We start from the raw sequence: 20,873 nt of genomic DNA on the forward strand, positions 1-20,873 counted from the left end.
GCGGGAAGCCTGCTTCTCCCTCTCCCACTCCCCCTGCTTGTGTTCCCTCTCTCGCTGTGTCTCTCTCTGTCAAATAAAATAAATAATCTTTAAAAAAATAAAATAAAATGCAAGATTCGAGTGAAAAACGGAGTTCTACTTTTTTTTTTTTAATACAGCATTTTTTATGTTTCTCTGATGAAACCGCCCCGTCCTGGCCTTCAGCTCTTGTTTGAAACTGGGGCCTACGTTAAGGAACTTGTCTCCTTAGGAGCTAAGGACACATTCAACTCAAGCTTGTTCTCTAAATCCTACCACTGGATAAAAACAGTGCAATTGAACAGATATAAAAAAAGACGCGGTATCAGCTAAGATCAAGGAGAGCCTGAGAAGTTGCTGCAGCACCGCTTTCCACAGCCGCCGCCTCAGTAAGTCGTAGTAAGCCCGTGTGAACGGTAAGACACCTCAGGAGAAACTAATCCCTCCAAAAGGGAGGATGAAGATTTTAAAAACAACCCCCCAAGCTATCTTTTAAATTAAGTGGCATTTGGCAACTACAAGATATAGAAGAAAATGCTAGAAGGCAGAGAGCCTTAGCTTCTAGTCCTTGCCCCTGCTACCAACTAGCTTATCTTTGGACAAGTTGCCCAGTGTCTGCGCCTCAGGTTCTGTATCTTTAGAGCAAAGGTGCAGACAAAGTGAGCAGAAATCTCTTCTAGCTTACCACCATTCTAGGCCTCAGTATTCAGGGTCTAAGAGCAGCGAAACTGTATATCAGAAGCAAGTCAACTGTAACTGCACTACCCAGAGATAAGCACTGTGAACGTTTCAATTTCCGGAAGTCTTATGTTTGCCGAGAAGCGACTATTCCCACACTACACAGAAATTTGTAAATAAATGAACTAATTTCTCCACACTGGACAGTTAGGCCGTTGTTAATTTTCCACTGAATGTTATTTTGTAAAGTAACCCCCTGCAACACTAAAGTTCTAAGGAAAGACAAAACCAAGTCAAGACGACTGCCACGGTTATCAGTTCGGCAAAACTGAAGGGAAGAGGAGTCAACAAGAGAAATCTAAAGACGCCAATTCAGTTGGGACACAGAATGCCATCTGACCATAGGAGCTGGAGATGGGCCATTTTAAAGAGAATCAGGATCATTAGTCTAAAATAATCCAGCATGTGCAGCAGTCCCTTGGCCCAGACGGACTGCCCTCTGGAGTCCTCTGGAGCAAAGTAACATTGTTATGCTTAGTTTTACCATTAATACAGAAGCCGCTGTTTCTCAAGTATCACTCACCTCTCTAGCTGCCAAAACAATTGTAGTTAGTTGTGAGCGATCACCCCATTCTGCTAAGAATGTTAATGTAAGAGCCTGAACAAAGATGGGTGAGATAAAATGCAGCCATCTTTTCTGAGGTATCGTCGTGCTTGCACCCGTTTCAACATCTCCTGGTCCATTTAAGAGTTTGGTTCTTTGAAACTAAATTTTTTAAAAAAGGGAGAGAGAGAGAGACATTAATCCCAAGAAGCAAATCAAAATAGTATCAAAATTACTTAACCTTTGAGAAAGTGTTTAAATTTTATGGAATATGCTGAAACTAAAATTACGTGACCCCAAACTTTTCTTTTGAACCACTCTCACACAACAAACACTATATTCTCAATTCTTCCATTCCTCCGCAACAAAATCAATCTTTACTGCTCCCTTACTATCCTAAATGCCGTGGCAAGAAATGTAAAATACAAAGTACAGTTCCTGCTTTGCGGGAACTTATAATCACCGAGGTGCCTGATCACGGCTCTAAGAATGCAAACCAGGCACAACAAGCTATTCTTGCGTGGCCCACACATCTCACACAGGGATGGCCACCGAAGAATCTGTGCGTAGTGTTGATTCTTAGTTGAGTGCTTTTTTGGTCCAGATATTTAATACTGCCATGACTTACTTCTTCATCTTTTTTCTTTAATTCCGCTTGCACTTCTTCCAGTTCCTCTTGACCTTCATCTGGACTCATCTTTAAGCCTTCTCGAAGCATTCTAATGCCAAAAATGGCAAATAATGCAGTTGAAACATAGTATGTATACACCCTGGGGATGACTGTGGTGGCGTAGCCAAACAAAACTGGAAGAAAATGCAACAGCACGCCCAGTTAGTTAGCAGGCACCGCAACTAACCCACAGAACAGTTAACTTTGGAAATCCTAATTTAACACTGTTCTGGGGCGCCTGGGTGGCTCAGTCGGTTGAGCAGCCGGCTCTTAAATTCCGCCCAGGTCATGATCTCGGGGTCCTGGGATCAAGCCCTGTGTCTGGCTCCGTGCTCAGCACGGAGTCTGCTTCAGATTCTCTGTCTCCCTCTCCCCCACTCACACGCACTCGCTCGCTCTGTCAAATGAATCTTAAAAAAAAAAACCACATTGTTCTAAAGGAAAAATGGTTCACATAAGAAGCCGATCTAATACATATTAAACCTTAAATAATTCCACTACTTTCCCTCCGCCAATTTCAGACCCTGAGATCAAGCCAGGGGCCTAACATCATGAGATCAGTGGTGCAGCTGACGACGGCATGTGTTCCCCGGGGAGAGAACGAACTCCTCTGTGGCCACAGCCAGGCGCTGGCTCGCCACATGTCCCGTGGGGCACAGTACTTTAGGGAGGAACTTAACGATGATGCCCTCTAAGGATCTTGACATCTTATACCACTTTCATATGTAAGTGATATTTCTTCATCACAGATCTTTAAATTATAAACTTCTATAGTGAAGAATCATGACCAGATTCTCCAGGAGAGGTAGGATTCAAACTCTGCTCCTTTTTAACTATTTCAAGTAAGTATATCTTAGTATATGTGCTGCCGAAGCGAGCACCAAGTAAGTATATCTTATAGAAGAAACTAATTCCTACATATATTAAAATAACATTTACAATAGACTCAAATTTATTCAGTACCATTCTTTCCTATCGTTAAAAAAAGAGGACAACTGTATTAAGTTAAACAAAAAACTATATTTGGAACCCCATCAAGGACCCAAATCCTAACTGTGAAACACAATTATACCAGTATTATCAGTTCAGTATTTAAAACTTCAAACTATGGAAAGGCCAAAGGACGTTCCATATACATAATAAATGCAATTACTCCACTTCACATGCTCTTTTTATGAGTACAACACTTAAAATCTGCCTGATCAAATGTATAGCCATATCTGCCTGAACATCAAATGTGTAACCACATCGAATGTACTCCCAGTTCGCTACATTACAAAATTGAAGATTTTAAAATCATGTTTAGAAAGACATCAAATCTGTTTATGTGTACATGTTTTAATTATATGTATGAATATGTGTATCTGCATGTATGTGTATGCACACACACGATACGGAGATTTTCTGCTCTATCCACTGAAAAGGCCACGAAGCAAAGACATCTCTGTAACGAGCCCACTTTACATGCAGATCTTGGTTTCTGACAGCATTCTCCCGAAAAGGCTCCTCAGGAAAACCGCTAACTCCAGGGCTTGGCAGACGGGGCACAAGATGCACCTGCCCTATACTGTTAGACTGGAAAGTTAGCAAGAGCATAAAGAATGATGGGAGCATGACACAAGGACTAGGAGCCAGCTTGCAGGGGCTCCCACCAGCCGAATCTGGGACAATTTAAGCAATATAGTTAAGTAATTAAAACCTACTGAAAAAATGAATTCCCCAATTTATACTGACAGCACACAGACAAGCCCATGGGATGGGAAGGAGCTCTTTGTTAGCGCAGTGGGCTGGGGCCCACAGCAAATGGGGATGGGGCCCCAGAACCAGCAAACCATCGCTCTGCAGGCATCAAGGGAGCGCTGAGATCCTGTGAGAATCATCCACTTCTAAGCGGGCACAGAGTAGCTGTACTGTCTTACAGCGTCTCCGTAAAGACTGCGTATTATTTGCAGAGAAAAAGACCATACACAAGAGAAATCCTGACATCAGTGAGGGACAGATGGACATCATGTTCTTCCAGACGTGACCCTCCCAGAGGGACAAACACCACCAAGGCCGTATTCTGGTCAAGAAGGCACGGACTTAATCTAATCACGAGAAAACAGCAAACCGACACAAGATGAGGATCAATCCCTTAAAGGCTGTATTCTTTAAAAAAAAAAAAAGTTAACATTGTAAAATACGAGAAAAGGCTGTGGAAGTATTTCAGATTAAAAGACTAAAAAGAACCAAATCTAATACCTGACCTAGGCTTGCTCCTCTACAGGAGGGGATGCTGCTAGAGAGCATGTCAGGTCGCCTGACACAAAATAAGGACGGCAAAGCACGTATCACTGTCCATGTATATATATATATATATATATATATATATATATATATGAGTTATGTGTATTTGTACATACTTTACGTATCTACAGATATAGCATGTGTATGTCACATCTACACACCTATAAATCATGTATGTACATACACAGGCATCATTTTGTTTAGATAGGGACAGGTCACAAACGCTAAAGCAAATAAGGTAAAATGTTAACAGGGAATCTAGATAAAAAGGTATATAGGTGTTCTTTGTACTGTTTTATTTTTGCAACTTTGTGAATTTAAGATATTTTCCATAAAAGTTTTAAATTTTAAAATGGAATGTAGCAAGCCTCTTTAAAAATCTCCTAAACTCAGTTTTCCTTCTATCTTCAGATAATCTAAAAAACAAACCAACCAACCTTGATACTTACGGACACTTACACTGCCATCTTTTCTGCCTGACCTCTCCAGAGAGAGCAAAAAACTACCTGGCATTATAACTTTTCTTCCTCTGGTTACTGTCCCTCTATTTCCTCTTTCTTGGAAACTTTCCCTCAGACACTCAAGCACTTTTGCTCTGGGAAGAGTGAGCCATTACTTCTCTTTATAAAAGCAAGGACTTTGCAACAACTCAGAACAAGTTATGTCCTGGTCCTTCTACATCTTGGCAATGTAGAAGTTGCAAGAAAAGTCACCTGGAGTGAATGAAGATAGAGATTTGGGACCCACTGAATTTCAGGTAATTAAACTGAGAACACTCAGCACAGGGACATCAGTGTGAAGGGGGGAAAATGGGCCAAGAATAAAACTGTGGGGAATATGAATATTCAATGGCACAAAATTTTTTTCCCAGAGAGAACTATAAACACAGGGCGTCACAGAAGCCAAGAGAATAAAAAGGTGGGAATGCCCAGGAATGTGGTGTGAGGGGGCTCACGGAAATGAAAACTGAACTCTAATCAGGAAAGCTGATTACTGAAGCCTTTCCAAAGGTGTCAGAGCAGAAATCAGATTACAAGTGGATAAGGCGGAAAATGGGAGAAAGGCAGTAAGGAGGAAGAGCGGCAGTAATAAAACTCTGAAGCACACAGGATGATCACCCCTGCTGTGGGACGGCACAGAAAGGCTAGGTGAACCCACCACCCACAGCGAAGAGAGGGGCCTGCCTAACATACTGAGCCCTCCGCTCGCGTCTGAAAGGGGGAAGACTTCCAAGTGTACAATCTCCAAAGTGGGGCTCTGGTGCTCCCAGGGATATATAAAGACTTCACAAGGGGACATGGATGAATACTTTATAAAGGAATTTCCCAAAGTTCACTTGTCTTTCCTAAAACTCATCTTCCTGAAATGTACTTGTGGTTAAGGAGTCAGTCAGGCTCCCCTTTCTCACATCCCTCCTTCGCTTGCCTTTTGTCCCCTTTACAAGGATGCCTTTTACCCAGCTTTCTCTGGTGCATTTCCCCACAGTATGGAAAAATATATATCCTCGGGCAGCAAATAGGGGGTCTAAAATCCTGGAGTCCTCGATCAAGGCATCATAAAGCAGACACGGGGCTTTGGGGCTTCCCTGTCTTATGCAAGCTGCTGGTAAGGTCACGACATCAGAAATAATGGCATTATGTTTGTTGGAACCGATGCTCATGGCATTAGAAATAGGGTGTTTGGGCCTTGGCAGGAATGACAATATTCACCGAGATATCGTGCCTCTTTCATTCCCCAACCGGTGTAAATGAAGGCGTTTTCCCCTAAGGCAGAGTCTTGTTACAAAAAGCAAAGAAAGCCTCAGAAGGCAACACTAAAGCCCGTGGGGTCTTCTCTCGCCCTGGTGGCACTCTCAAAGCTGGCTCCCTCGCCTAATCCAGCCCCCCAGCATCCATTTTAGAAGGATTCTAAAGCAGATGGTTGTCATTATATCACGTTCATTTCAATTCAAAAACCAAGTCAAATGATTTCAGACAGAAAGCAAGCCTGGCTTGGATGATTTACTATGGACCTACTAGAACTGCTATGGCAGTTAGGTCAGGTGGTAGACAGTTTCCATAAACCAAACAAGCCAAATCTGCAGCTCCAAGGCACTGGCAAAAACGTATTCAAAATATGTGATGTGATACAGTTTTTAAACAAAATCCCTTATTGGCAAAAGTACACTGAAACGAACAATATTTCTCAATCATTTTTAAATACAGCCAGTTAAACAAGGTACTTCTAAGTAAAAGACTAATATGTACAAGAACAGTCATTTGATAAATTTCAGAGAAACTCTTTTTGGTATACTTGATGGTTTCTAATCCTCTGCTTTCAACAAAACTGACAGCAGTATTTCAAATCTTATTTAGCAGTATTGTCAGCTGGTAAAGCATTAAAAAATATTTCTGATGACAGACTAGTATATAATTTTTAGCCTAAAACTCAGGAGTCCAATGAACTGAGTATGATTATAACAAAATTCCTTACTATCTACTTATTTATGTGAATAAAATTTCTCCGCCTTTACCTCTCTATTAAAAAAAAAAAAAGATTAGAGTTGAGGCTAAACCTTACTTCCTTCGCTCAATAAAACTATTGGTCACGGACATATAAACTAATTTTAAAAGAATAGTTCTGGGGTGCCTGGGTGGCTCAGTTGGTTAAGCGGCTGCCTTCGGCTCAGGTCATGATCCCAGGGTCCTGGGATCGAGCCCCGCATTGGGCTCCCTGCTCGGCGGGGAGCCTGCTTCTCCCTCTCCCTCTGCCTGCCTCTCTGCCTACTTGTTCTCTCTCTCCATCTCTCTGTCAAATAAATAAATAAAATCTTTAAAAAAAAAAAAAAAAGAATAGTTCTGGGGCAGCCTGGGTGGCTCAGTCGGTTTAAGCATCTGACTCTGGATCTCAGCTCAGGTCGTGGTCTCAGGTGGAGGTCAAACCCCCCACACTGGGCATGGAGCCTACTTAAAAACAAATAAACACTTCTATCATTTCATTAAGAGATGCATATCCAAACTTTGAAAAAATGGTTTAGGTAGTGTGATATATTAGCTAAATATAAGTAATATAAATGTATTTAGCTTGTGATACATTTTGCTTTTAATCAACTGTGTACTATTAATAACTATAACTTAAATCTGTAAAAAATATTACATTTGGAGACTTAACAAAGGAAACCGTCAGTCTCTTTTAAAATTCAATTTATGGGGGCGCCTGGGTGACTCAGTCAGTTAAGCCTCTGACAAGATCTTGATTTCTGCTCAGGTCGTGATCTCAGGGTTGTGAGATGGAGCCCCATGTCAGGCTCCACACTCGGCGGGGAGTCTGCTTGAGATTCTCTCTCAGGGGAAAGCTCAGTCTTCCACCGAGCTAGGCGGTTGGGGTGGCTTCTGAACCAGAGGCTCAGCTATGCCTCATTATTCAGTATTAAGTTTCCTTTCTCATGGTCTAATTCTCAAACTGAAGCCTTTGCAATAGTAACACAAACTGGGAATCTAAGAACATTTCATCCCCTTATTATAATGGGTAAGAACATCTTAATTAAACACAACAAACTGAAAGTGACTCTTCAGTTACTTGATTACCAAATGTCCTTCAAAAGTTACTGCTTTCCACCACGTCCTTCAAGTGTCCTTCAATCGATAATCCTCTGTTGTGACTTGAGTCCTATTTCTAAGAGATCAGATTAGAAGCTTATCTGGACTGAAAAGAAAAAAAGGCAAGGGTATACACAGCCAAACCAAGGATAAAAAACTAGTGAATCAATGACGAGTGTGGATCTTGGCTGTGAATCGCTGAAATTTTCATTTTTTTGAAAGTACAGCATGGTTTTTAGTCATGTATGTACGTGACACTATTTTTCTGTTTACTAAATTCTGGAACTTGGTCAAACTAAGTGCTCTGACCAGCTAGCTAAATGAGTCAACGACTCAATGCCCCACACCATGCTTTCTCCTTAGTTCAGTAAAGTCACGAGGAGGACAAAGCGCACTCACCTGATAAGCACGTCATCAGGCCCAGGGCGAGCATAGCCCCCGCCAGGACTGTCAGCCGGTTATAGCGCATTGCCATGATGGCCGCTATAAAAAAGGTCTTATCGCCCAGTTCAGATACAATGATAACTGATATGGCAGCGACAAATGCATGGATAAATCCCAAATTCGTTTGGGTAGCTGGATCTTCTTTATTGCTATGAACCGGGGCAGCTGGTGTAAATCCTTTCTGAAATTAAAAAAACATATATATTATGTATCAGCTGTTTTTTGGAAAAAAATCATTACTTAAAATTCTTTTATTTTTGAATGTGAATTAAAGTTTTTCTGTCATGGTCATTGACTCACTGTCTAAGGACTTTGAAAGCCATTTGTAATGACCAAAACCTCTAATTTATGGATGCTACAATGCAGATCCAAGTATAATTCTACAAAATAATTTTTTTAAAAAAGAACAGAGACCAGCTATAGCCACATAGTAAAACTACCTTATTTTCTAAGATTTGTGATTTGAGATTTAGTTCTTAGCTACGTCTCGAATTCTTACTTGTACCTTGAGTGGAAGAGCCAGATATGCTTACCAAACATTCAAGTAACAAAGCCAAGAGAAGTTCCTTTAAGATTTTAATAGGACAAAATAGGATCCAGAAAGTTCTCAAAAGGCTAGAGCAAGAAATGGCTGTAGCTGAGATTTAATATAGCTGGATATAAAAAGATATAAAGAATTTATACAACACCAAAAAAACCCCAATAATCTGATTAAAAATGGACAGAGGACCTGAACAGATATTTGTCCAAAGACATCCAGATGGCCAACAGCCATCTGGTGTATGATGCTCCACATCTCTCCTCATCAGGGAAATGCAAATCAAAACCATAATGAGTTTACACCTTAAACCTATCAGAATGGCTAGAATCAAAAAGCTAAGAAACAACAGGTGTTGGTGAGGATGTGGAGAAAAGGAACCCTTGTGCACCTGGTGGGAATGCAAACCGATGCAACCACTGTGGAAAACAGTACAAAGGCTCCTCAAAAACTTAAAAATAGAGCTACCCTATGACCCAGTACAGGGCATTTACCCAAAGGAAACAAAAACACTAATTTGAAAAGATCTAGGCACTCCAATGTTTACTGCAGCATTATTTACAATAGCCAAATAGGGAAGCAAACTAAAGTGTCCATCAACAGAAGGATGAATAAAGATGTGGTATTCTCGCTCTCTCTCTCTCTCTCACACACACAGGAATATTACTCAGCCAAAAAAAAAATGAGATCCTGGGGCGCCTGGGCGGCTCAATCAGTTGAGCGTCTGCCTTCGGCTCAGGTCATGATCCCGGGGTCCTGGAATCGAGCCCCACTTTGGGCTCCCCGCTCAGCGGGGGATCCTGCTTCTCCCTCTGCCTCTGCCCTTCCCCCCCCCCCGCTTTTGTGCTCTCTGTCTCAAATAAATACATGAAATCTTTAAAGCATAATGAGATCTTGCCACGTGCAACAACATGGATGGACCTAGAGGGTATTATGCTAAGTGAAATCAGAGAAAGACAATTACATATGGTTTCACTTATACGTGGAATCTAAAAAACAAAGCAAATGCATAAACAAACAAGCAAAATGCAGGAACAGACTCATAATTACAGAGAACTGATGGCTGCCAGCGGGAGGAAGGGCAAAATGGGGGGAGGGGAGTGCGGATACAGGCTTGCAGTTATGGAGTGAGTACGTCATGGGAATGAAAGGGACAGCAACGGTGCCATGGTGGCCTTGTATGGTGACAGACAGTAGCCACACTTGTGAGGTAGCGAACACACAGAGCTGTCCCATCACCATGCTGTACACCCAAAACTCACGTAACACTGTGTGTCACCTACACTTCAATTAAAAAAATTAAAACTGTTAAAAAATATATACATACATAGATGGATATATGAATGGTCCTATGCTCAAGTCTAAAAATATCCTAGGCGGTGTGATGTGGCCTAATAAAAAAGACAAACCGAAGTCTTGGTTGGCATTACGGTCATTTTAAGCTGAAAATGTGACCACGCTCAAACAAGCAAAACAGTACTTTAAGTACGTTTAACAGTTAGTGACAAGTCCATTATTCTGTGCTGCTCAGCTCTTACCCAAAGTTCTGTACGGCTCCGGGGCACCACCGTGGAGAAGGCCCTCCCCCTGAAGATCATCCCAGGCGGAAGAGGCTCTAAGACCAGGGACTGGCAGGCTGCCGCGAGGCCACGACCAGCCTGTGTCAGCTAAGAATGCTGTTACATTTTTAAGGGGTTGCAAAAAATAAAAAGAGGGACAGAAGGGGGAGGGATGGAAGAAGGAAGGGAAAACTATGCAACAGAGACCTTAAAAACCTAAAATATTACCTGGCCCATTAAAAAAAAAGTTTGCCGGGGCACCTGGGGGGCTCAGTTGGTTGAGTGACTGCCTTCAGCTCAGGTCATGATCCTGGAGTCCCTGGATCGAGCCCCGCATCGGGCTCCCTGCTCAGCGAGGAGCCTGCTTCTCCCTGTAAACCTCCCCCCCCATGTGCTCTCTCTCTTTCTCTCTCATTCTCGCGCTCTCAAATAAATAAATCAATCTTTAAAAAAAAAAAAGTTTGCCAACTCAGGCTCTAAAACAATCAAATAAGGGACTAGGAAGGACCGTGTGCCTATGTTCCCATGACTGCGAAAGTTTGTCTGTGGGTCTGTATCTACGCTGTGCGACCCTAAGAGGCAGAACTATAAAGTCACAGATGGTAGCAAACATTTAGGTGGCAGACTTCAGCGTACCCCAGAGAAAAGATTTCTCCCCCAAGAGAGCCACGTGCAGCCGAACTGGACCGCTAGAGAAGGCAGTAAGCTTCTTCCTCCACGCCAGCGTTCCAGAGAAGAGAACCTCCCCTTACGGGACAGGCGCTGTGTCGGAGGTCTGAACCTGGGCCATTTTGTCTCTCGGGGGTCTTTACGCAACATCCAGAGACACTGGTTGTCACAACTGAAGGTAAACTACCAGCACGTGGCAGGCAGAAGCCACAGGGGCTGCTATGGACGGGACACCATGCACAGGACGTTCCCCCAGCCCCCACAGCAAAGAATCACCAGATCCAACACATCACTAGTTCCCAGGCTGGGAAACTGGGGGCTACACAAATCACTTCTAAATGTCTCCTCCAAACCTAACGGCCCACCTTCAATTAACTTTTAAAGGCTGTGAGTCTCTAGAAACCTAAGAGAGAAAAAAAGAGAAAGAAACCCCCAAAACACATCTGGTATTTGACAGGGTAAAAACAGAAGTACTTTGATTTACAAAGGTCCTAGTCAGAGATATCAGAGATAAGAATAAAATCTGAAATTCTTAGTGTGCATGTCATTGCTCAACTCACGACATAAACTTGAGTCCTAATTCCACAGTAAAGATCAGCAAGATTTAAGCATTTATCAGATGAGACCTTTGAGCTAAAAATTGGGGAAAATTTAACATTTTAGAAAATAGTTGGTATTAGGACTAAATCAAAAGGACAGCCTTGGAAGCTAGCTCTTGATTAAGCAAGTACCATTTTAAGAAATTCTTGCTTTCTTGGGCGCCTGGGTGGCTCAGTTGGTTAAGAAAATGATCATTGGTTGTCAGAGGCCTAAGTGCTTACTGTGTGCAAGCAGTGCACCTTTTTCTTTTTTTTTTTAACGATTTTATTTATTTATTTGACAGAGAGAGACACAGCGAGAGAGGGAACACAAGCAGGGGGAGTTGGGAGAGGGAGAAGCAGGCTTCCCGCGGAGCAGGGAGCCTGATGCGGGGCTCGATCCCAGGACCCTGGGATCACGACCTGAGGGGAAGGCAGACGCTTAACGACTGAGCCACCCAGGCGCCCCAGTGCACCTTTTTCTAATTCACCTTCAGGATGACCTGCTCTGGTATCAGACTGCCGGGGGCCACGGCCAAGGCATTACCACTTACTGTATGACCTCGGGCCGGAAGTTTACCTCCCCCAGACTCAAGTGGCAGGGTCGCTGTGAAGATTAAATGAGCTACTACACAGAGAGCTGTTGAGGTGATGCCGAGCACACAGTAAGCACTCAGTTACAAATAGTTCCCACAATGCACCACAACACGACCAGTTTCATCTTTGTAAAACGAAGTTAGTTCGTCATGTGACCTCACTGTCTAAAAGTGAGCCCCAGACTCCATATTGAAGGGTGAGCCTGCATAGCAGCACCGTCCAGGAGAAAATAATGCAAGCCACATAATTTATATTTTCTGGTAGCCACATTTTAAAAAGTAAAAACAGATACAATTATTTTTAATAATATTTTACTTAACCCAATATAGCCAAAATACTTCTCTGGGAACATGGCATTCCTTTTTTCCCTCCGGGCATCTATCTACTCACCACACCCAGCTCGAGTACATCTCCATTTAGCCGAGCCACGAGCCACATTTCAAGTGCAGAAGAACGGCCACTTGGCTCAGGGCTACAGTCTGGGCAGTACAACAGAAGAACCTGTTAAGCTTTTGGTAACCACCAGCCTTCAATCATGCAGTCCTACTGCCCTGCCCCTCCTACCTCCTTCTTGTGATTCGCCTTGATTCCTCAAGATCCAACTTACACAGAACCTCCTAACGAAGGCCTAGCCCAACGACTCCCACCCCTAAGGATCCTGCAATCCTCAAGAGAAAGTGAACGCATACCGTGGGCATGGCAGGTACAGGACTGAAACAAAGTTTAAGACAGGAACACTAGGGGAGTTCATCCTTTTGTATTAGAAGCATGTATAAATGGAATGCCATCTGTAATAACAAAAGATAAAATAACTATATGTCCATCAACAGGGAACTGGTTAAATAAATGGTTGCTCCGTGTATCAGAATATTATATTCTAAAATATAAGAAAAGTAAAAATTAGAATGTTTTATTTATACCAATAAAGAAAAATCAGTAAGATATTTTTAAGTTAGAAAAAAGCACCTATTATGTATATAGTCATTGTATGTATGTGTGTGGAGGGGCGTGGGAGGGAGGGAGGTAGATAGTACAGTTGTTAATGCATGCCAAATCTCAGCAAACAGTTAACAGTGGGTGTTTACAGGAAAGAAACCAGGATGACTAGAACAGAAATCAGCAAACTTTTTCTTAAAGGGCCAAATGTTTAACCTCATGGGCCACAAAGTCTCTGTGATAACTACCCAACTCAGATGCTGTAGCTTGAGAACAACCATAGATAATACTTTAATGGATGGGCATGGCTCTGTTCCAATAAAAAACTTTATTTACAAAAACAAGGAGCCATGGTATAATGCAGTTTGCTGACCCCTGGAACTAGAATACAAGAAGGAGGAGACATACTGTTTCACTCTACATTCTCTGTACTTCTGGGTGTTTTTTTTTTTTCATACACATGATTACAGACACCTGTTGTGCACCACTTCAAAAATCTCTTGACCCAATCTCTTGCTCTACTTACGGAGAACCAATTCCTTGAAGGCTATTCATTGGTTTCAGGCAGGTCCAACCAGAAAGTAAGGGCTCTGCATTCCTTCACTACCCGGAAGTATGGAGGAGTTAACACCTGTGGGGCAACCTTTGACCAATGAGGGAAGTCAGCTCCGAAATTCATTTCATAAGCCTCCCTGAAGCCTTAGCAGGATTCGGTACCAGCCACTCTCAGAGGGGACTAACTTCAAAATTCAATGGGGTACATGCCCTTCCCTCATTCCCAGGACTGACAATTGCAAAGAATACAGGCATGTTCTGAGAACAGGGAGCAAACCCATCAGATGAATGGCTGGGGTAAGATGAGAAAGATAAATTGAAGCCGGACTGAAAATCCTGTGTGTTCTGATCAGCAAGAATCCCTCAGAAGTTCCTGAGTAGAAGCCACAAATATGATTCAGGCACTGTGGCTAACAGACCAGGGCAGAATGTAGAGAAGGCTGGTGGCCGCTGGGCCAATGAGGAGGCCCGCTGCATAAGACCACTGGTGAAGGTAATTCAGAGAAGGGAAAATTGTGCACACGACAGAAAGGGAAAATATAAAAAGAGCTTTAAGAAGCAGGGTGGGGGGATGCATCAAAGATGATGGTAAGGTTTTTCTGCCGGGTTTACTGGGAGGAATATTTATATTCCCACAAAACATGTGGGCAAGTGGGAAAAAAATAAGGTTTGGCTTCAGATACGTTCACTGTGAGGCAGTAAGAAGCACTTCAAAGGAAGGTTTCCAAGAGGCTCCCAGAACTGGAACGCCTGAGCTGAGGCCAGCAGTCTCAAGGTATGTGTCTGGCTGCTGGCAGCCTACACTGATCAGCTAGAGCTTTGCAAGTAGATGAGATTTCCAAGGGAAAGGGAGATTAGATTACGTTGAAAAAATGAGCCTTAGAGAAGGTCTTCACCTAGGGAAAGGGGTGAAGGGGGTAAAAAGAACAACAGCAACAACACAACTGTCTTAGATATTCAGAGAGGCAGGCAGGAGATGGTCAAGTTAGGGGCAGGCACCATTCGCTGAGCTACTAACTAGATGCCAAGTATTTTCATTTACACGATTTAACCCGCTACTCAAAAACCTGAGAATTGTTATCTTGACTTAAGAGGAGAGAATGAAACTTACTAAGACTCAAGGTTATCCAGCCAAGATGGGGTAGGGCTCTTCAAGAGGAGGTGAACAGTGTGAAATGAGCTGAAAAAGACCCCAGGAAGTAGTAAGTAGATAGGTTTTAGGTATCATTCAAAACCAGAATTTCAATGAAAAGACAGGGACTGAAGCCAAATAAGGGAAGACTAAAGTGAAGCGAAAGAACAGTTAATTCCCTAAGTCCCAGTTAGAAATCTGGTCTAGGGACTCCTGAGTGGCTCAGTTGGTTAAGCGTCTGCCTTTGGCTCAGGTCACGATCCGGGACTGAGTCCTGCATTGGGCTCCTTGCTCAGCAGTGAGCCTGCTTCTCCCTCTGCCTGCCACTCTCTGTCTCTCTCTCTCTCGGACAAACAAAATTTTAAAAAAAAAGAAGAAGAAAGAAATCTGGTCCATAAAACTGAAGAACAGAAATGAATACAGTCAAGTAGTTAAATTATTGGTCTTTTTCCCCCCTTTCCCAAAAAGGAGAAGCCTGGGGGCAGGTGTCATAGACAGAAAGGGGCCAACTGAAAGGGACAGAATAAAGACTGTGAGGAGGGAAAGCAGCGGAGGTCAGAAGAGAACAGGCACGGATGGCTGGTCTCGCTCCCCGCCGTGGAGAAAGGCAGCACGTGTGGACGCTACGGGCGGGGCGCAGGCAGGGGCTGTCATTCTGGTACCCCACCACCCAGTTACAGTGTTCTACCAGTCATCAAACACCAGTGTCTGCCTTCATACAAATGCCACCATTTCAGTATTTGCATATGGGCGTCAGATGCAAATTATTTACATCTTGGGAGGAAAAAAAAAAAAAATTGCTGAATAAAACTCCTCTTCACTCAAAATTAGTTCCAAACTGAAAGTTCCCTCGTTTAGAAAGTATTCCTTTGTGCTCTCATGATCTTCGGGAGAAGGATGAAAATGCCAACAAGGCAAACAATAACTCCTACTTGAGTCCCAGAGCTCAGATGCACACATGGCGGCAGTGACCTGAATGAAAGCGGCGTGTGAACCCCGGCCACGTGGCCACACGGCCACGCGGTCACATGGCCGCACGGCCACGCGGTCACATGGCCGCACGTGCTGAGCCAGGGAAGATGCAGATGCTCCTGTGAAGCAAGGGCTACTACCAGCTACCTGGAAAAGGCCTGGTCTCCCTGCAAGAAAACAACAATAAAGCCGCTCAACAAAAGTCATCACACAAGAGGTGAAATTTGGAGATAAAGGAGCCTAGAGGAAAATGCTTACAACTGGCTTAGAACGGTCTCCTCACCATGACTTTACTGTATCAAGTTAGAAAAGCCTTTCCCACAAAGTGGAAAATATGCACAAAAATATACGTGCAACTTAAATAAGACACCTTGGGAAACCCTGGTTTTAAAAGATCGTAAGGGCGCCTGGGTGGCCCAGTTACTTAAGCGTCGGACTCTTGATTTCGGCTCAGGTGGTGATCTCAGGGTCCTGAGATGTAACCCTGTGTCCTCTGTCGGGCTCCAGTTCAGCAGTGAGTCTGCTTGAAATGCTCTCTCTCCCTCTCTCTCTGCCTCTTCCCCCGCTCATGCATGCTCGCTCTCTAAATAAAATGTTCTTTAAAAATAAATAAAAAATAAGAGATTGTATTTAAAGATAAAATTGTATGTTATTATAAATTTTCACTAGCATGTCTTTTTATCTGTGAATGGTTAGGTTTGTTGTTTTTTGTTACTTGTTAATTCATATTAGAATACTATGTATTTAACAATTAGATGTTTACAAATACATTTTATTTTAATGAGTTAAACTTTATTTTTATAAATGTTACTGTTTTATAATGTATTTATAAATTGAGATTTGAAATGTATTAAATGTATTTAGCTTTACTGATTTTTTTTTTTTTTTTAAGATTTTATTTATTTATTTGAGACAGAATGACAGACAGAGAGCATGAGAGGGAGAAGCAGACTCCCCGCCGAGCAGGGAGCCCGATGCGGGACTCGATCCCGGGACTCCAGGATCATGACCTGAGCCGAAGGCAGTCGCTTAACCGACTGAGCCACCCAGGCGCCCTAGCTTCACTGATTTTTTTAATTGCTTTGATGGTAGAATACCAACAAACTCAGTAACGTAACGATCACTTCATTCTGACACAGCAATCATAAGTAAGACGAGTCACCTGACAGCCTCTAGCTTTGCTATAAAGAGGCTGGAACTGGAAGGTTGGGCGGGATGGAGCAGGAGTGCAACCTCATGGAAATGGAAAAAAGTTTAAAATTTCTCAAAGAAGGCCTTCTCACAGTTCAAAGATAATAAATAAAAGAAATGCCAAGAAACAGTAAAGCAGAAATACAATAATAAGAATTTGTACTGGGTGAGGTAATAGGCTTTTGTGGCTTTATCAACCTTGCTACGCAACCAGAGCAGTTCTCTGGACTTCCAGAATACGCAGCAAATTATAAACTGCCTTTATTAAATCTGTCTGATCTCCTTCAACTAAATGGACTTAATGCTTCTTGTACTACATGCTCTGTCCGGGGAATGAATAAGAAAAAAACTGAGTAAGTCACCAGAAGCATAAACTGCATAAATGAAAGGATCCAAGTGGTCAACAACTACTCTTTCCAAGGGTTTGTAAACTGGGGTTTATCTGTAACTGTAAGTAGAGAGTGAACCCCCCAACTTTTTTACCTGATTATAGAAAAAAAATACCCAATCTAGAAAGTCCTGTCAGAAGTTCAGTTACCTTGCTTCAAAGTACGCTGAGATATAACATTTTTATAATACTTCTATAATAATTCTTACACATGAATGTCTACCAGTGAAGGAGAGATTCTTCCCTCTCCATTTTCGGAAGTCCACTCTCACACAGTGGCACGAAAAAAGTAAATTTAAATATCCTATCCTTTTAAAATCTACTGGATGTAGCTGCAAAGCAAATCGGTTGAAACTTCCAGATATCCAGCAACATTCAGCCCTTGCTTATACGGTTATCAAATTGAACCCTGACAATAGCTTACTTCTAACAACGGGACAAAAAAAGCAAATGATACTTATATTACATAGTTTAGAAAACATGAAAGAAAAATCTCTTCCAACATGCTGTAGCACCACAGAGAAAAAACCTGAGCCTTATCAAAGCATTAGATGAAAATATAATTAAAACAAGATAATTAGATGCTACTACAATATACAACAATTTAGAATAAATTCCTATCTTGGGATGCCTGGGTGGCTCAGTGGGTTAAGCGTCTGCCTTCAGCTCAGGTCCTGATCCCGGGGTCCTGGGATCGAGCCCTGCATCCGGCTCCCTGCTCTGCGGGAAGCCTGCTTCTCCCGCTACCTAGTGCTCCCCCTGCCTGTGCTCTCTCTCTGACAAATAAATAAATAAAATCTTAAAAAAAAAAAAAGAATAAATTCCTATCTTAAAAGAACCACCAAGAGGTGGTTGACCCTTAAACAATGCGGGGTTAGGGGTGCTGAGCCCCACCCCCCGCACAGTGGGAAATCTGCATATAACTTTGGGCTCCCCCAAAACTCAACTACTAATAGCCTACTGTTGACAGGAAGGCTTATCAATAACATACACCGATATCGATTAATACATATTTTATATGGGTATTATATACTGTGTTCTTATAATAAAGTAAGCTAGAGAAAAGAAAATGTTAAAATCGTAAGGAAAATACATTTACAGTACTGTATTGAAAAAAAAATCCACATATAAGTGAACCCATGCACTTCAAACCCGTTGTTCAAGGGTCAACTGTATATCAAAATATGAAAGACAAAAATCGTATTATATTGTGCCTGGCCCTTCCCTTCCCATCTCCAGTTTTAAAGACAAGGATCCTTAAGTCCACTTGAATATAGTCACTGCACACTGCTGCCTTTATTTTACAAGGCGAGATTTTTTCCTAGCTGCCTAAAAGGGTATTATTAATAGCCACACCTACCACTATTTATATCTCAAAAAATCACTATATGACTAAAACTCTGATGAAAGGCCTGGAACATTACATTCAAAATCTCTCACAAAGTTACTTAACCAGAAGTAGTTTCGTTTGAAAATAATGAGTTAATGACAGATAATGAGTTTAAATGACAGAAGGCTAAAGGATAAACACTAAGAATACATTTCATGATTCAGCATTTTAGTTCAATTTCAGAAGTGGAAATGGCTAGCAGGGTCAGCTGAGCTCAGGAGTGACAGGCAAGAGGGAAATCACTTTTAACCAGGAAGATTTAGGCAAGTCTTCAAAGCGTAGGTATCTGCTGGTTCTTGAAAGGTGGTTACGGGTCTGACCAGCCGGCTCCAAGCTCACTGAAGCCTTTTTAGGGAGGCTGCCTGCTGGGGAGACTAGCCACAGAGTACATGGCACATCTCCGGTTTGAGTGGTTTGAGTATTGCGTATGAGCAAGGGAGTGGTGTCTAAAAAGCCAGGAGGCTGACTGGGGCCAAATCAGGAAGAAATCTCAACATCCGGCAGAACAGGATGGACTGAAGTCAGTATGCAGGGGCAACTCACTGAGGATTTCTGAGCAGTAAAAGAGAATTCAATTTCAAAAGATTAGTTGGGTGGTGACTGGCCAAATGAAGCCTGGGTGGGAGTGGAGACCTAGGAGAGGCTGAGCGCCAAAACTCTCCCACTAGAAGCGATCCCAGAGGCCTCAATTCAGGAGTCCTAACTGGAAATGAGGAGAAAGTTTCCCTGGTACAGGGAAGGCATTTAAAAATGCCGCCGAGGCTCTGCATACAAGTGACTAAGTGATTCTATTAACATAAATTACGACGTTAATAAGACCAAAGGAACGGGTTCTGGTATGCTTATGAATTTAGTGTTGGCATCCCACACCGCTGCAGCACTCTGTACTGTCAAAGATTGATTATTCCTCTGCGTTCCTGAGGGCTACTTCCTGCAAGCCAGAGCACGTTTTTAAAAAGTGAGCGTCACGTTTCATAATCCATATACATTTGGCAAAACACACGGGTCGTGCAAAGCTGAATTGGGGTAAGCAGTTTGGGACGAGCGGTTTCAACAATGAAATGACCGATGCTGTTATCCTCAGGGAATACGAAAAGCCTCGCACTATCCTGTGTTAAAAACTTTCTACCCGGGATAAGTATCTGGAAGCCCATTCCTCGGCAGCATCCCGGTGCTCTCGGACCGGAGGTTTCCAGCGGGCGCGGCGCTGGGCGCTCCCTTCCCCTCCCCCATAAGGAGCCGGGCGAGGCCGGGCCCGGCCCGGGAAGAAGCGCCCTCCACGGTCTCCACCCCCAAGGAGCCGGGGCGGGCTCCCCTCCCCCTCGCCGGCCGCCGGGGCCGAGCGCCGCGCTCCCGGCGGCCGCGAGCCTGGTACCCAGCGCACCGGCTCCGCAGCCGGCCCGGCCCGTCCTGCTCACCTCGGCCCGGGCTGCCTCGGGGCCCTGCACGGCCGCGGGCTGCGGCTGCAGCTGCTGGGCAGACGCCGGCGGTTCCTTGTTCCGGTGGCTAAGGTCTTCGTCGGGGACAGCGCCTACGCCGGTCGGGCCCAACAGCAGCGCGAGCAGCAGGAGCAGAAGCAGCCGGGGCGCCGATGCGCGGCCACTCCCCCGGGCCGCCGCCATCCCGCCGGCCGAGACGGCCACGCACGGGCGCCGCAGGAGGAAGTGCGGGCGATGGGAAGCCTCGACCCCGAGCCGCCCCCGCCGTGCGTCCCTCTCGCCTCGCCGCCGCCGCCGCCGCCGCTTAGTGAGAAATCAGCACCATGCGGGAAGTGGCAAGGGCGGGCGAGAGGCTTAGCGCAGGCCGGCGTCCGCAGCGGCCGGCTCGGCCCTCCCCTTCTCCCGCTGCGGCCACAGGACTCAGCCAACTGTCTCGCTGCGGCCCAGCCCAATTCCTCGGGGCCCCGCCCCTGCCCGTGACAGCCTCCCATTGGCCCGGCGTCCTCTTCGGCGTCGTGACGTCCTCGGACAGGTTGAGGTGCGGCTCGCGCCCTCCTCCCATTGGACCCAGCGCTCCGGGGACGAACCGGGCCGCGTGACGTTCCTCGCCTCCCATCCTTGTCGCGCCCCACGCGGCTGCTTCCTCTCGGG

General features: G+C 44.0%; 1 protein-coding gene across 1 annotated transcript in view; it reads right to left on the bottom strand.

Moving 5' to 3' along the window:
- Positions 1-20,634, bottom strand: part of TMEM165 (transmembrane protein 165) — a 25,105-nt gene extending 4,471 nt beyond the window's left edge. The window contains exons 1-4 of the mRNA XM_021701595.2: positions 20,202-20,634; positions 8,234-8,459; positions 1,929-2,104; positions 1,280-1,462 (exon numbers count right to left, since the gene is read on the bottom strand). Of these exons, the coding sequence (XP_021557270.1) occupies positions 1,280-1,462; positions 1,929-2,104; positions 8,234-8,459; positions 20,202-20,405 (789 nt within the window). The 5' untranslated portion in view covers positions 20,406-20,634. The remainder of the gene's footprint in view (positions 1-1,279; positions 1,463-1,928; positions 2,105-8,233; positions 8,460-20,201) is intronic.
- Between the last annotated feature and the right edge of the window lie 239 nt (positions 20,635-20,873).

Source organism: Neomonachus schauinslandi, chromosome 2 (assembly GCF_002201575.2).
Source record: "Neomonachus schauinslandi chromosome 2, ASM220157v2, whole genome shotgun sequence".
Taxonomy (NCBI): Eukaryota; Metazoa; Chordata; class Mammalia; order Carnivora; family Phocidae; genus Neomonachus; species Neomonachus schauinslandi.